Below are 15906 nucleotides of genomic sequence, written 5' to 3'. Positions count from 1 at the left end.
GTAAATCACAGCCATTTTGGTCCAGCAGTCAATTCATGCTCCATGCCCAGATACAGGCGCTTTCTTCAAAGCATGTACATGAACCCAGCAAGCTGCATTGACCTCTCCCTCTCCAAGCAAACAAGCCTCAATTGCTGGCAGCTCATTGGCCTCCAGAAAAGTGCATTCAACCCACGACAATGAATAACAACTACATGATATACAAAGACCGCTGTAACGCATCTTGCACCCAGTTCGCACTTCCAACTATTTCCGCCAGTGGAGAGACGTGGGGTTCCCTCTCATCAGGCACCGGACAGCAATCAGCGGGGCGCCCGATCTCATCTCGCCTCCAGCCATAAGGCAGCAGCCTCAAAAACATCCACTCATTCGAAGTTGTCAAGAGCTTCAAAAATCGTAACAATCAGCTTCATACAGAGAGCCACCGAGTCGATATGGAGCCTCAAGTGCAGAGACTGGTCGACAAGGTCTGGAAGAAGTTCCAGGAAACACCTCACGACCAACGCCTGTGTAAGTCGGCAACCTCTACTACCTTACTCCCCCCGTGTATACACCACACACAGCCATTGAGCTCTTCACATAGAGCCCCTGAAGAACACTCAAGCCAACCAATTGCTAACCTTCACTCAAAACAGTAATCGGAATAGCCGGCATCCCTGGCTCAGGCAAGCCTCCTCTCAACCCTCCATCACCCAAAACTAACACACAAACACCCCCCAGGCAAAACAACCCTCGCCCAAACCCTCACAAACACCCTCAACTCCATCTCCCACCAAACTTCCCCCTCCCCCTCCCCTCCCCCCGCCTCCTTCGTCCCCATGGACGGCTTCCACCTCACCCGCGCCGCCCTCTCCGCCATGCCCGACCCGGCCACTGCCCACGCCCGCCGCGGCGCCCCCTTCACCTTTGACGCCCCCAAGTTCCTCTCCCTCGTGCAGTCCCTCCGGGAACCAATCTCCGAATCTTCGCCAACGATATACGCGCCGTCCTTTGACCACGCTGTGAAGGACCCCAAGGAGAACGACATTGCGGTGCTGCCGACGCATAGGATCGTTGTTTTGGAGGGAAATTATCTTGCGCTGGACAGGGATGTGTGGAGGGACGCAGCGGCCTTGTTGGATGAGCTGTGGTTCGTCGAGGTGGATTTCGAGGTGGCGAGGAAGAGGTTGAGGGAGAGGCATGTTCGAGCGGGCATTGTCAAGACGGTGGAGGAGGGTGATAGGAGGGCCATGGAGAATGATCTTGTGAATGGCAAGGAGATTGTGGACTTTAGGTTGCCGGTGCACGAGGTGATTCAGAGCACAGAGGACGGTAGCTGGGTGCACGAATAGATCGTTGTTATTTGGTATTTGTAGACGAAGAGCCTGATTCCTCAATTTGAAAAACCATCCCAAGCGGAAGAAGCGGTATCCAGCAAATTGTGTCTCTCCGAGATCATTAGGTAAAAGAAGTCATAAACTAGATGAAGAGCGATGGGGGGGATATGTATATCCATGTAATCAGCAAAGAGCAGAATAACCCAGCATCATCCAAGCAACACCATGCATGCAAACCGGCATAAACACAAGAAGGACACTTTCCAGCTCCTAGTCGTCCCCAGCCGCCACAATCTCATGGCGCATGAGCCTGATCAACGCTCGCACGAGCCGCCTGGCTAAGCCTCTTCATCTCCGGCGCCATCGTCGCCCCCGTGCCCTTCCTCTCCCTCGTGGTCTCCTCCCACCTCTTCTCGTCCATGACCGCAGGCTTCTCCATGACGCTATCCAGGCCCAGCACCTCGAGCAGCTCGGGCATCTCCGCGTGGTCCCTGGTCGTCTTCATCCTGTGGCACCACGTAATCCTCTTCTCCTCCGCCCGCTCCTCCTCCTCGACCTTGCCCTTGCCAGCCTCGGGCTTCTCCAACGTGCCAAACTGGGGATGCTGCTCTTCCCGCGGCGTGGAAAGCGGCGTCGAGATGTGCAGCGGCTCGAAGAGGAACTCGCCGCCGACCTGTCGGTGGTCGCCCGACTTGAGGGCCAGACCCTTGGGCACCTGCCGCAGGCCCTGGACGATGCTGTCGAAGATGCCCTTGGACGTGCTCTTCTTGGTGTACGCCGGCTTGACCCCCATCGTGAGCGTCTTGACCATGCCGAGGGCGTCGAAGAGCTGGCGGGTCGGGTCGGTGTATATGGGGAACGGGCAGCCCGTCTCTTTGGCGTACATGTCGATGAGCTTGGGGTCGCCGCATCCGACGACGGTGATGAAGGTGCTGATGGGGAGGCGGAGGAGGGAGTCGGGGGTGATGACTTCAGACAGGGTGCGGAGATATTCCTGGCAGTTCTGAGGGCGCGGAACGGTCAGCTGTGAATACTCTTGACCAGTACGGTCACCAGAGAAGAGCAAGGGGAAATCGTTGAGAACTCACGCCGCAGAAGAAGTGCCGGATAAAGATGACGAGCACCCGCCTGGCCACGTTGGGCCCCATGTACAAGCTCCTAAAGGTCCTCGACTTGCCGTCCTTGTCCAGCACAATGTAGTCCTCAATCATCTTCTGGACCTCGGCCGACGGCAGCTCGTTGTTGGTCTGCAGCTCGCCGTCAAAGTCCTGCGGCCGCGTCTTGTCGATTTCGAGAGAAGGCGGCTTTGAGCGCCGGTGGGACGACGCCCTGTCCGAGCGCGCGCCGCGAGTGGCGGCCTCATCTGCGCGGCTGTTGCCGTTGCGGTTGCCGTTGGAGTTGCTGCTGGCGTGCTGCGACGTCTGGTGCTGCTGCTCGTCCGTGTCGTTGAGAATGCCCGTAAACGTGTGCGGCGGGGCGCTGACGTCCATCTGCGCGTCCGCCATCTGAGACGGCTTTTGAAAGGAGCGATGATCTGCGTGTATGTATGGGGTATCAGGGTCGTGTCTCACGGTGAGAAAAACGCCGAAAAAGTAACAACAATCAAGATTGAACAGCTGCGAAGCGGAATAGCAAGGCAAATGCAAAGATGCAACAAGAGAAAAACAGGGCAGCTCCCGATGATGTTATACCATCATCTCCCACAAGCAAACCGAAATCCCAGGGGCGCCCGGAGCTCCATCTGGCGCTAACGCAATGGTCGTCCCGGGGGCTGGAGGCCACAGTTACTCCGTCCGCTTTGACGGGCAGCCCTCTCTTCAGGTTTGTTTGCATCCTGTCCGGCTGCGCCACGGCGGACCAATGCCTTTTTTGCCTTCAAGTTCTCATCAGTTCCAGGTTTCGCCCGTTGGCGCAGCATAGCATGAGCATATGCATGCGACAAGTATTACATGCTGATATTACTGGAAAAAATGACAAAAAATTTTTTTTCAGCGAATATGGGCGCATAACTGCCAAGGCGAGATGGTCGTTGTCCTGCTGGACTTTGCTGGCGCTGGTTGATTGGAGGTATCGGGAGCCAATCCGGCGGTAGCACGCGCAGGTCCAGGGACTCGGTCGCTTGCTGAGGCGTCCAATGGCGTCGCTCGGCTCGGTCAAGACGTTTGGCTGACAAAGTCCGCCGTGCGTACCTGTACTTTGTACCTGCGTCGTTGGCCGTGGTTTCTCGCAGTTTGATTCAAGCCTTTGTCCGTTCCATTAACCCGCCTCGGCGGCTCTGCTAAACCACGGACCCTTGCTTTCATTTCTCCGTCAGATTCACTCACCCTGCACATCAAACACAGACAAATCATCACATCCAAGCCTCAAACAGAGTTGCATCGCTTGCTCACCTCACCGTAACCGCTTGTACCTTCTTCATACAATCATTCTCCTCTCCACCGCGGCTGTGCTCGTGCGTTCGTTTCCCTTTCCAGGATTTTCCCTTCGTTTCAAGTTCGTTCAGCAATCCTACATGCCTGTGACATCGGCTCCATCCAAGATCCAAGAACTGAGATTCCAGATATTCATGGCAGAGCATAAGCTTACTCTTTTTGTCCATTCGCAGAGTTGAACAGTGGACCCGTCCATCAAACAGGCTTCATCATCCCTCTCACTCATCAAACCTCCGCACAACCTCGCCGTCCTTTAAACCAACCATCACCATGTCCGACGGCGAGGAAAATCACCTCTTCAACATCCAAGTCTCCGATTCCGAGGAAGACACAATCGAGAAAAAGACCAAGCGGACCGGCCAGTCAGAAGATGAATTCCAGGCCGTGAAAAACACGTACCGCGCAAAGGTGGAAAATGGCAATGTAAGACGTCATGACAACACTCATTCTTCTCAGTTCTCTAAAGCCTTGGCCATCCAGATACACGGGACGATCCAACTCCCACTTGCGCCTGATGCAAACAAGCAGCATGTCCAGGAAGTCATCCACGCAGCGGAAGAATTGTACTTCTTCCGGCGCTATCAGCATGTCATCGATCTCGTATCAAAGGTCCTGGCCCTTGAAGGTGACAACGGTGGCTTGGACGACGAATCGAAGCAGCTGCTCTCCATGTATCAGTCAAGATGTAGGCAAAAATTGAAACAGACCGATTGAAACAACCGTCATCTCAACACAGCCACCCCGCAAAACTGTCTTTCTTTCACATGTTGCAACATTAGCCGCATCTGCAAATCAATCTCGTAAAGTCCTACACAGCCCGTTTCTCGGGCCTATTCTTACATAGATGGCCTAATCTTCAGCTCGATGGACCTTTTCCAACCACCTTGTGAGATGGTCGAAGCATCGCTCCAAGATAGATTGGCAGTTCACTTCGTTGCTTCCCTCAGACCCCCCCACACAAACATGTCTCTCACCATTAGCCACTGATCTTCATTGTCTCATCACACACCCAAGGGATTCTCAACCCGCCCCTCGCGCATATTACCATTACCATCTTGGAAGCCGGTACAGGCACCTTTGTTCACGATAGGCTAGTTTGCCCATCGAGAGGAGCTCAATCCCTGGGGCTTGGGCTTTTGACCATTCGCGGTCGGCACCGTAACGCTGGGATGGGGGACCGCTGGTTTCGTCTCAGCCGCACCTGTTGCGGTTGAAGTCGACCATCCTAGGGAACCAATATCAGTAAATATGTCATGTTTCTCGAATCCTGCAGTACGACATACCGTCTGAAGTCGCCCATCGAGACGTGGCAAGTCCACCGCTGGTCTTGGTGCCAGACGTTTGGACTCCATTTGCCGCCTTCGGCGCAGAACTCGTGAGCTCGACTGTCGTCTTCGAGCCAGAATCGGAGGTCTTGGTAGATGCCGTTTGAGCGGAGCTAGAAGCTAACTAGGCCCTATGCTCCGCCATACTGGGGACTGCCATCTTCTTGGGGGTGTCTGCCGTAGGCGGAGAGCTCCTGTGAGCCTTCTTGCGAGCATCTGCAGTGGAAGAGAAGCCTTTCTGTATCTCCCGGAGACCCGACGCCTTGATGTTATCTTCGCGTGACACGGCATGACCTTCCAGCTGCTTGATGTCTGCAGGAGTGTACTTGATGCGCTTGCTGGGCTTCTCGACAATCTCTTGGAGGTCCTGCAACGTTGCGCTCGAAATGGGCACGCTCTTGCTGTCAGCGTTGCCGCCATGCCTGTGCTGTACCTTTCTTTTGATACGGACCAGCAGTCGAAGCAGGTCGACAAGCTCCTCCTTCAGTTCGGCAGACTCCGTCTCGGTCTGCATGAACCCCTGAGCCATCCAGTTGGCGATTGCCGTCGACTCAATCACGTCGACGCCTTGCTCGGGCACCTGAACACCAGTGGCAGTAATCTCGGATAAGATTTGCTGGACGATATGCTGCATGTGATCAGCGGCAGCCTCAATGGTGAGCGATGGCTGGGGATGAGAATCATCCTCCACGTTAAGAAGGCTGGCTTGGGATTCTGGCTGCAGCGGCGCATCGATTGAATCCGGCATTTGCACGGCGCTACTTGCGTTGCCGTTAGTCGTCTTTGGAGCATCTCCTGGTGCCGCCAAGGTTGGTTGGGAAGGGCTTTGGAGGCGAGTATCTTGTTGCTTCTGGGCGGCAAGTGCCGGGGTAGGCTTAGGAGACACTGGTCTCTGTCCCCCGTATCTTTGAGCAGATTCCACGAGGCACTTGAGCAGATACTGAAAGCTGTCTGCTGCTGCAGCAGTCCGCAACTTCACCTTGTGTAGGCGCTCACCTCTTGCACTAAAGATAATGCAGAAAGGTCCCTGAATGGCAGCAGTGCCGAGATCCAGCACGTTGTACGCCAACTCAGCTTTGCCAGACGGAATCAAAACCAACGTTCCTTCGTTCTTCTGCACATGCACCTTGGCAATAAACTTGGCAGGAGCGGAGGAATTGTCCGATTCATTGACAATTTCGCACTCACCCTGAGACAAGATGGCTTGTTCGGGAATTGAGGGAGATGGCTTGGGCTGGCTGACGCTTTTGACGGGTGGATTCGTGCGCGCTGCTTGAGCTTGAGGGCCTGCGACGACCTGGCTCACATTGCGAGGCGCCATCTTTTGAGTCGAGACAGGTGCCAATGGCCGTGCAGGAGGAGCAGTGACATGCGCTGCAGGCTTGATTGACGAGGGAGTCTTGGAAACGGTAGAAGGTCGTGCTTGGCTAGCTGCCATCGCAATTCGAGGCGGTGCCCTGGCAAAGGAGGTGAGAACGACTTGAAGACAATTTCCAGGTGATCAGAGCAGGGTACTCACGACGAAACAGCATGGCGCGCCATGTACTGGTTAGTAAACTGAGCCCAGGGGCGGCTGTTGCCAATTTCGAGGCCTTCCATCTGTAGACTTTCCTCGTCGACAATTCTGACTTTGCAAACGTGAGCCAGGGAGATGAGCGCATACCAGGACTTGGTTTACTCACTACTCCATTTGTTCTCGAGTCTGTCTTTCCGGGCTTCTGGGATGTGAGCTGCCCCGGAGCCTCTGGGCTGGTAGGTCGGCCTCTTCGCATCGTTGCTCAATGGAAGTTCTTCCTGTCGGCCTCTTCCGAGTTCAGCCTACGGTTGGGCAAGTCAGATCCATGATTACATGTCCCTACTGGTTGAGGATATCCCCTCGTCAAGGGACAGGATGTGGTGAGAGAATCAGAAGGGCTGGTGAAGTATGACTGGCTTCGTCTTACCTTGCAGGCTTCCTTGACTAGGTCAAGGTCCGGATCATGATCCTGCATCGTGACGATGGAACCTGCCAGGCCGTGGAGGCGATGGCAGGGTCACCCACTGGTGGGCGCTGTTGAGGAATCGTGGCTGGTGGAAGTCGAGGTCGAATGCGAGGGCGTGTACGCGGTGAAGCGTGCAGAAGGAATCGCCACTGCGAGGGAGTTGCGTTGGATGAAAGGGGAGGGGGAGAAGGAGAAAAGGAGAAAAGGGACAGGCCAACTTGGGGGGCTTGTTTGTTTATTTTCTGGTGGCCGATAAGATATACCTGAGGCAACCACCTGGCTCTGCTCCTGCTTCAGTGGAGGCAGGCACCAGAGCTCTTGCGTTTATCGGCCGCAGAGCTTCTCATTGGTCGTAATTTCTCATTGCTGCGGCGACCAAAAGGGCATTGAATTCGTTTATATCATGCCTTTGTCCAAGTGACGTGACTGATTCGCTTGCCTCAAGTAGAGCATGAGTAGCTTGTGGTGACTCGTGTTGAGGAATAGGGGGTGCGTTTCACTTGCGCAGCGATATCACGACTAGCTGAAGCCTTTTATCTCGAGAACTTTCCCGGTATCGTATGGGAAGAACTCGAGCAGCAAGTAGTATCAATAGAAAGGAATGCAGATCTGAACTCGATCGTTGTTTGGGATGCTGGCACTCGTCTGACAGGCTGCGGCTGCTGCATCTATCCGATTTCAGATGCGACTCTCAAGGGATTAAGGACAAATACATTATCGGATGGAATAACTTTGACTCCTATCTGACGTTTAAGACGCAAACATGATTAACGTTTAAGTGACGCTGACATTGGAGGCGGAGCTACCATGTGCCTGGCATTAGAGGGAGTTGAAACATCCATATTGCATGCGTCTAATACTCTAAACACGGCATCACTATTAAGAATCCTAAAATATACACCTGCCGCCCCCGTCTTGAATGCGATATCTATGAGAATACTAGAGGAAAATATGCCCCTTTGCACACTTCTTATAACACTTGCCTTATTTTGCGAGTTTCTTGTCTCATACTGAACGGTAGAATTCTCAGATCCAAGCAGAAACTATACTGAAGGAGAAACTCTATGGAAGTGTTCCAAAAAAGCTATCTTTTGGCTTCTCCGTCCAAGACCAAAGTACCTGAAGTTGGTCTGATGCGGGTGTTGGTGTATGCCCTTTTCTATGTCTTCACTTTGGTCAGCTTTGTTTGTCATCCGCCGGCTATGATTTACCCGTCGGAAAGTAGCATTTTAGACGCATTTCCCCAGGTTGCCTCTTAACGAACCATCTTCAATGTTGGCTAGCATTTATCCACATGCCTGGATGGAATATCTGGGGCCTCTATCGCGGGGATCGGTCGAGCTAAGACCGAGGCTCTGTAACGCCAGATAAATCACATCTCGCAGCCAATGCTTTGGAAGAGCCAATCAGGCTGCTTGTATTTTCTCGTCTCCTGCACTGCTCGTCCTACTTGGCTACCCAATTGCCGTCTTAAAACCGTTCATTGGCTTGTACAGTTATAAGGTACAAGGCAAAAGGTAGAAATGGACACGATATTGGACCGCTTCTCGATGGCCAGCAGACACGCTTCTTTGCATCAACACTTGGTAGCACAACAGTCCGAAGCGTCACTATTCTTTTTCTGCGGGATCCAATGCCATGTCGGTGAGTGAAGCTGATTGACACGTTTAAACGGCTATTGCAAGGTTCGCTCCATTCGTCAACTCCCAATGTGATACGTGGACGCATGTAAGGGTCGTGATCCCCCCCCACCTACATCTTCATCTTCACCATACATAATGCGGGGGAACCACGAAGGTCTACGGAGCATCTCAGCTACACACCGATTAGAGGGCTCGCAATTGAAGGACCATTTCTGCAGAGAGCACTAACACTTTCATCACAACTACAGAGGCCAAACACCATGACGAGCAAAATTACGACACAAGAGATCCTGCAGCACAACAAGCTGGACGATCTGTGGATTGTTGTCGATGGACAGGTGTACGACATGACTGTTTTCGCACCTAAGCATCCTGGAGGAGCGGAGAGTACGTTCCAATCTTGACAAACAGATGGTAGCAGCCGCTCACGTCCCATACTAGTTATACACAAGTTTGCCGGAAAGGACGCCACAGAAGAGTATGCCCGAGTCCATTCACCCTCCCTGATCAGAGAGACTCTCGGAGGCAAAGGCCATATCGGATCGCTGGATACGTCAACAATAACAAAAGACTGGAGAATAGCCAATCAACCCACAGGCCGATCCGTCTCGGAAACTTCCAAAGGGAAGCCCGCTCTGGATGAAATCTTCAACATGGATGACTTTGAAAGGGCAGCACAGCTGGCGCTCTCGAAGAAATCGTGGGCATACATCAAGGGAGGCTCCAACGACAACATCACGCGGGATACCAACAGCTCCATGCTGCGAAAGATCTGGCTGCGCCCAAAGGTATTGCGCAACGTCGGGAGTGTCACGGCGCGGACGAGCTTGTTCGGATGCGATCTTGAGATGCCCGTCTTCATCTCTCCTACCGGAGCTGCGAAAGCGGGCGGCGCCGAGGGCGAACTGACTATGGCTCGAGGAGCCGGTGCAGCAGGCATTGTGCATTGTTTCGCGACCCCATCGTCATACACTCACCTTGAAATTCTTCAGGAGACGAAGCACCATGCCTTCTTCCAACTGTACGTCAACAAAGACCGGTCCAAGTCCGAGGCCATCGTCCGCACGATCGAGGCCACCGGCAAAGTAAAGGCCATTCTGGTGACTGTTGATGTCCCCGTCATTCCCAAGCGAGAAGACGACGAGCGCGTAAAGTCAAGCGAACAACTGCAGATTGCCGGAATCGGGCTCAGTCCCGAAACTGTCAAGGGGGACAAACGGGGAGCCGGTCTTGCGCGCCAAGTGTCGTCATTTATCGATCCGACATTTACCTGGGACGACCTGAAATGGCTGCGAAGCATCACCCATATTCCAATTGTTGTCAAGGGCATCCAATGCGCGGCTGATGCCATCCTTGCTGCGAAGATGGGGGCCCAAGGCATCGTCATCAGCAACCATGGTGGTCGAGCTGCTGATACTGCGCCGCCAACCATTCTTGTCTTGCTGGAGCTGCAGAAGCAGTGTCCCGAGATATTCGGCCAGCTTGAGGTGTTGATTGACGGCGGCTTTCGGCGAGGATCGGATATTGTCAAGGCGATTTGCTTGGGCGCATCTGCCGTCGGACTCGGCAGGCCGTTTCTCTACTCGTTGGGCTATGGTCAGGAGGGAGTAGAGCGCGTCGCATGGAGTAAGTTGCCGTATCTCACTCGATCCGTTTTGCTACGATGCTTACTCTCTGCAGTTTTAAAGGACGAAATTGAAACGGCCATGCGTCTGTGTGGGATGACGGATCTGATGAGAGATGCGCATCCAGATTTTGTCAATACGAGCAGCCTTGATTTCATGGTGCCTGGACTAAAGCATCCTTATGCGCGCAAGGTCAACAAGTCAAATGGATGGCTGAGCTCACTGCGGTCCAAGTTGTAATGTGAGTAGTGGAATAAGGCCTTGCATAGAGGATAGTAAAGGTATATTGTCCGGCGAGTCCACGAATAGCAGTCACATTTTGGATGGCCGTCACGAGGAGTCATGATGTCTGACATCCTTTAGCCGGTGGATGGCTATCTCTGATCAAATGTCAAAGCCTATGGATAGAAGGGAAACTGCATATTGCTTTTTGCGCTGGTGCAAGACATCAATGAGTGACATCCGTTTGTACGCTCGCCTTAAGATGAAGTGTCAGGCAGATTGAGGCTTCACTATTAACTGGTAATGGAGGCCCCTTTCTCCAAGTCGGACTCGGCCGGTCTGTCGGAGCCCGCCTATATTGTTGTACTGGCCGTCTTGGTGTAAGCCAGGCCCCTGCTCTCCGATGTTGTATAGATGCTGCGCCTCAGGGAGACAAGAATCAGCACTTGAGAACTAGGCAAACAGCAGTGCCCAGGCAGTCGCATTTCACCCAGCTAGGCAGCCCTTCGTACTTATGGACGAGGCAATGTCGGATCCGAAGTTTAGATCTGATGTAGGGTTTGTGAGTGTAGAAGCAAATTGGGCTTGTTGATCTGTTTATAAACTCTGGGAATATTATGCCCCAAACTACGCTAGAATGCTCCCGACTTGGCCTGACAAGAGGCAGTTGACCCTTGTTTGTTTATCATCCTCATCACTGACTTGGAGAGTAGCAAGAGGAGAGAATGGCCTGTAGGGAATGATCTACTCTACAAGTACTTGCGGTTGGGGTGAGATTTGGATTATAGTCAACCAAGGAAGCGAAAACGATTATACCACACTTCCCAATTCATGACTAACGTACGTTTTTTTGTTTCCGTAAGTGCTTTTGTAGGTGCTGCGAATGCCAGTCTGAGACACCATTATCCACTGCTGGTTGATATTTACTTTGCAACCTTGATCGGTGTTGATAATGCCAGTCTGAGAAATCATCCTCCACTGCTGGTTGGTGATCATTTCGCAACCTTGATCACCACCTTTCCAAAGTGCTTCTTCTCCCATTGATACTGATACGCCTTCTTCAGATCCTCAAACGGAAAGACGTTGGAATCGACCAGAGGATGAATATTGTTAGCCTCAATCGCCCGATTCATATCCTCAAACTGCTGCCTCGAGCCCACAAAGATGCCTCGGACGACGCAAAGGGAGTTGAGAACTTCCATCACGGGAGGCTGCTTCTCAGAAGGCGAGAGGAACCCGATGATGGTGATGACGCCCTCCAGCCGCACGGCCTTGAGCGACTGCGCAACGCTCCCGGCGCCGCCAACCTCGAGGATGTGGTCGAACCCTTTACCTCCGGGAGTCAGAGATCGAGCGACCTCGCCCCAGTTGGGGCTTTCGTGGTAGTTGACAACGTGAGAAGCTCCAAGCTTCTTCAACTGCTCGGCCTTGTCCTTGGTAGATGTAGTAGCGACAACTTTTGCGCCCGCGGCCACGGCGAACTGAATCCCAATCAGACTGACCCCCCCGGTCCCTTGGGTCAGAACCCAGTCTCCGGGTTTGAGCATATTCCCCTCCAGACCGTACAGGGCGTTCCATGCCGTCAGGGGAGCGCATGACAGAGTGCTGGCTTCAATGACGCTGAGAGAAGGCGGTGCTTTGACGAGGCAGTGCTCGCCGAAGACGGCGTAATCACGCAGCGTGCCGTCCACTGCACCGCCAAGGCCACTTTCGGCGGCCTCTTGAGTGATGGGGTTCGTCAAGTGATGCTCGTTGAACAAGGTGCAGACTCGGTCACCCTTGGACACTCTGATGACCTTGGAGCCAGTTGCAACGACAGTGCCGGAACAATCGGACCCAGGGATGACAGGGAGCTTGATATAAAATGGGTAAAGGCCCTGTTTGCTGAATTAGATGGCAGGTCTTCCTCGTAAGGGGGGCTTCGTGTGCAAGTCATACTCTCGGGATGGACAAGTCTCTGTAGTTTAGGGACACGGCCTCAATCTGAACCAGGACATCTCTGTCGCCGAGCTTGGGGACAGGAACCTTTTCTTGGTAGACAATCCCGTCGAAGCTGTCCTTGCGGATTTCGCGGATGGACCACGCGCGTGTAGTCGTGGGGAGAGACATTGTGATGAGATTGGTCTCCAAGAGTATGTTCCGTTGTATGTTTCTATAAGCAGTTGTGTTGCCGAATCGGTGCCCTTCGGGCGATATTTATACCTGCCGGAGGGGGACAGAGGGGTGCAAGAGTACCTTGCTCATGAATCCGAGCGGATGGCCTTTGCATCGAAACACATAAACTCCATTGATTCCGAGAGCTTCACAGAAGTTCGAATTCAGCTGAGACGCAACGAATCATGTCGCAGCTCCATCACATCGTCTAAGCTTGAGTTTGCGCTGACCGAAGCCATGTGCCGTCAATCCTCTTACACCAACGCTAGCATCGACGAATGAGAAACAAACGGCACGCTCTATCCGCGGAGGAGTACTTTGCACAAGCAGCAAAAGTGTGAGAAGAGGTCCCAACACTTTGGTTCTGGAAGATGCTGCGAGATCAGCTCCGTCTCCTCTCTCGGAAGTATAAACTCATGAGAGGAGGTCTTTCATTGGATCGCAGGTATCCGCCGACCCCTGCCGGTTGTGTGGGAAAGCTAGATCGGGACGGCAGCTAGATGGGGTCGGCTGAGCCCTGCAAAGCCTCGGTCGAAAGTAAAGCACACTGTTTGCTGTCGATTGATTGACACTGGCGTGGTGGTTTACTCTTTGCGGCGCAAGGGACTATGAAAGAGAGCACATGTTGTCGGGGTACAGCTTCAGCTTCGACCACTCTATATGATTAGAAAATCGAACTCCTCTTAGGGGCAAAGCACATTGTACGGCTATTTTGCGGTAGGCATTCCCATGTTGGCCTCCTTGGTCGGTTATTCACAGGTACAATATCCGAGAGAGTTCGCCTTTCTTCCATGTCTATCCGAATCGAGGAACTTGCTAAGCTCCCTCTATCTCAGCGATATAGCCCAATCTCTGCTCGCAGTAAGACTCGACGGCACTGTCGCCCAGGTTGGCCGCTCCATTATCTAGACTGCCAGACGTCAAGAGCGATGTATTTCGGCATGACTTCCAGCTGTCCGTATTGGCTGGAGCCGCAGGTTCCACAGAAGAAAGTGCTTGTTCGTCTCGTCTGACTCTCCCACGGTGTCGTGGGATTGGGTTCGCCTAAGTATGAAGTTAGATTGGCGACTGGAGGTCACAATGACGACGGAAGAAATCACCTTTGGTGACGTGGAAAGATACTTCCGGAACGACGGCGTTTGTAGTTGTACGCGCTGCCAGTCCAACTGCGAGTGCTGATGGAGCCGTTGAGCAAAGCATCAGCTATAGTCGTACCTTTCGGCAATCTTTGCAGTAGCAGAGCGCCGTGAGAATTGGCTGCCTTGTTTCAAACATTCAGTTTCATAACAGGCCTTGGGATCTGGGACCTGTGCAGGTATTGAATTCGAGGTCACTGGTGTAAGTGACATCTCCGCACAGGTAGCTTCCAAAAAGGGGCATTTTGATGGGATAACTTGGATAAGTTGACGAGAGTAAACTTCGAAGACGACCTCGGTTGAGCCAGTGATACATATATCTTCTTCATGCGAAAGGGGGGCTTGACGGAATATCTGAGGCGACATGGAGCAACACGGAGTCGCAAACATTGCGTGTTCAGCATGCACCAGGAACCTGTGCGCGACGATCTGCCATTGATCCGCGACACTCCGACAATGGATGTGCATGTATGCACAGCGGTAGCAATAGACTTGGGTTTAGAGCAGAGTTGACCCAGAGCAGGAATTGATTGACGATAGAGGCAGAAACAACAGTGAATCAACCTAATTGGAAGGTAGAGTTTTAGATCCGAAGGAGGAGAGTTCTGCTGCAGGATATGGAGAGTTAGAATATGCCGTGGAAACATACAAGGAAGTCTTTCACTTTGAATGATCGACCTCTGGGAATGCCGGTGAAATACAGCTGATCGCAGAGTTGCTCACGATTTGTTTTTTGCAACGACCGGCTCAACGAGACATGATCAGGATGGTGCCTTGAAGAAGCACTGATGGCACGTCTGCATACTGATACCAATACTTGCAGGTAGTAGGGCCTATTGCTCAGTGCACGCGAAGGTATCCAAGCCCTTCATTGCGAGGTATTCAAGTCCTTCATTGCATGTTCCCAGTCTTCAGCTACTAGTCTACTAGTTCTGGCAGCCTGCGAACATGAATCTTGAGCAGACGCCGCCGCCATAGCTTGCCCTGCACTGTAGGAATACTAATCAATTCCAAGTTGCTTTACCTTCCACCCAGCTGTGCCGTCTTCCAGGTATCAAAGTTTGATCTTTACGGTCGTGACGTTGTTCGAAACCTGTTTGCACGGGCAGAGTATGCCATCCACCTCGGCGATATGGTCAGAGCCATCAGGGGCTCCGATACCAGCAAGGACGAAACGGTGGAAACGGAGATATACAAACATATCAACGACTACATCTGTACAACTCATGGAGGTAAATTTCCTCTTTGGTGAAGCGGTTACCATGTCCCTTAGGTGAGCGTCTCGGTCCTGGAGCCAGTTTCCCATGCTGATCGAGGTTCAAGTGCCTCGATCATGCTGTATCGCAGGCAGGATTACTACAAGACATCGTTGACAACCCGAAAACCATCCTTGCATTCAAATGCGCGCACAATATGATCTTGGAGACATGCCGCGCCGAGGCCGGATGGGTCCAGAGACATGGCTGGCTCAATAACAGCAGTCTGTGTTTCCTCGGGCTCTGCTGCTGTCTGTACAGTGCAGCTGCTCAGCGGATGAATTGTCTTTGCAAGGGCTATCGACAGAAGAGACATGGAATTTGAGAAACTCTGGTCGGATTTTCACTCTATTGGAAGCTCGCAGGTACGGCTGTTCTGATTCCCGCATAGTCCTGACTTACACTCTGACAATGCTACCAGAGAACTTCCTTCGGCATCCTAATTCACATCCGTAAATGTACAAATATATCGGATCAACTTTGACCTCATTACGCACAATCTGATTCGAAACGCCTGGTTGCCGTTCTAGGGACCTGGATGACGGGAGATCTATTCCCGGAACAGCCACGGACCCCTCGGTAATCTTGATCAACTTCGGCGCTTGTCTCCCCAGGATGATATATGACAAGCATGCCAGATTCCACCGCACTCCGCATTCTGGGTAGAACACCTCTTGAGATGCGAAGTAGCGACAATGAAATTACTGAGGGACTGAACAGGCAGGTCAATCTGATGAACATGTTGGCTGCAAGGCTGCACGACCAGCGCATCTGATGACCGCGGGATCCAGAAGTCCGAGGTCACCAGCGAATCT

At 52.8% G+C, this 15906-nt stretch overlaps 6 protein-coding genes across 6 annotated transcripts; 3 read left to right on the top strand and 3 right to left on the bottom strand.

The window, feature by feature from the left end:
* Positions 1–434: 434 nt before the first annotated feature.
* On the top strand, positions 435–1331 carry CCMA1212_001173 (ATP-dependent kinase YFH7; the record flags this gene model as incomplete). Its single annotated transcript, XM_073698607.1, has 2 exons — positions 435–510; positions 721–1331. 2 exons carry the CDS (start codon positions 435–437, stop codon positions 1329–1331), a joined length of 687 nt encoding a protein of 228 aa, XP_073563942.1.
* A 280-nt stretch (positions 1332–1611) lies between these two features.
* CCMA1212_001172 (Thioredoxin-like protein) lies at positions 1612–2821 on the bottom strand (the record flags this gene model as incomplete). The annotated part of the gene is made up of 2 exons (XM_073698606.1): positions 1612–2319; positions 2405–2821. The coding sequence occupies 2 exons, from the start codon at positions 2819–2821 to the stop codon at positions 1612–1614; spliced, it is 1125 nt and encodes a 374-aa protein (XP_073563943.1).
* A 1097-nt stretch (positions 2822–3918) lies between these two features.
* Positions 3919–4462, top strand: CCMA1212_001171 (uncharacterized protein; the record flags this gene model as incomplete). The annotated part of the gene is made up of 2 exons (XM_073698605.1): positions 3919–4171; positions 4229–4462. Coding segments are annotated over 2 exons (486 nt in total), but the record flags the coding sequence as incomplete, so codon positions are not given.
* Positions 4463–4839: 377 nt separating this feature from the next.
* CCMA1212_001170 (uncharacterized protein) lies at positions 4840–7078 on the bottom strand (the record flags this gene model as incomplete). The annotated part of the gene is given in 6 exon segments (XM_073698604.1): positions 4840–5015; positions 5032–5186; positions 5199–6530; positions 6593–6701; positions 6756–6891; positions 7017–7078. The coding sequence occupies 6 exon segments, from the start codon at positions 7062–7064 to the stop codon at positions 4840–4842; spliced, it is 1956 nt and encodes a 651-aa protein (XP_073563945.1). The 5' UTR covers positions 7065–7078.
* Positions 7079–8958: 1880 nt separating this feature from the next.
* CCMA1212_001169 (Cytochrome b2) lies at positions 8959–10563 on the top strand (the record flags this gene model as incomplete). Its single annotated transcript, XM_073698603.1, has 3 exons — positions 8959–9085; positions 9140–10324; positions 10379–10563. 3 exons carry the CDS (start codon positions 8959–8961, stop codon positions 10561–10563), a joined length of 1497 nt encoding a protein of 498 aa, XP_073563624.1.
* A 974-nt stretch (positions 10564–11537) lies between these two features.
* CCMA1212_001168 (uncharacterized protein) lies at positions 11538–12654 on the bottom strand (the record flags this gene model as incomplete). Its single annotated transcript, XM_073698602.1, has 2 exons — positions 11538–12422; positions 12484–12654. 2 exons carry the CDS (start codon positions 12652–12654, stop codon positions 11538–11540), a joined length of 1056 nt encoding a protein of 351 aa, XP_073563282.1.
* Positions 12655–15906: the final 3252 nt, after the last annotated feature.

The sequence above is a fragment of the Trichoderma ghanense genome, assembly GCF_004382785.1.
Source record: "Trichoderma ghanense strain CCMA-1212 chromosome Unknown scaffold_0, whole genome shotgun sequence".
Classification (NCBI taxonomy): domain Eukaryota; kingdom Fungi; phylum Ascomycota; class Sordariomycetes; order Hypocreales; family Hypocreaceae; genus Trichoderma; species Trichoderma ghanense.
Note: the sequence above shows the minus strand (reverse complement) of the source record. Positions and strands in the feature narration are given on the sequence as shown.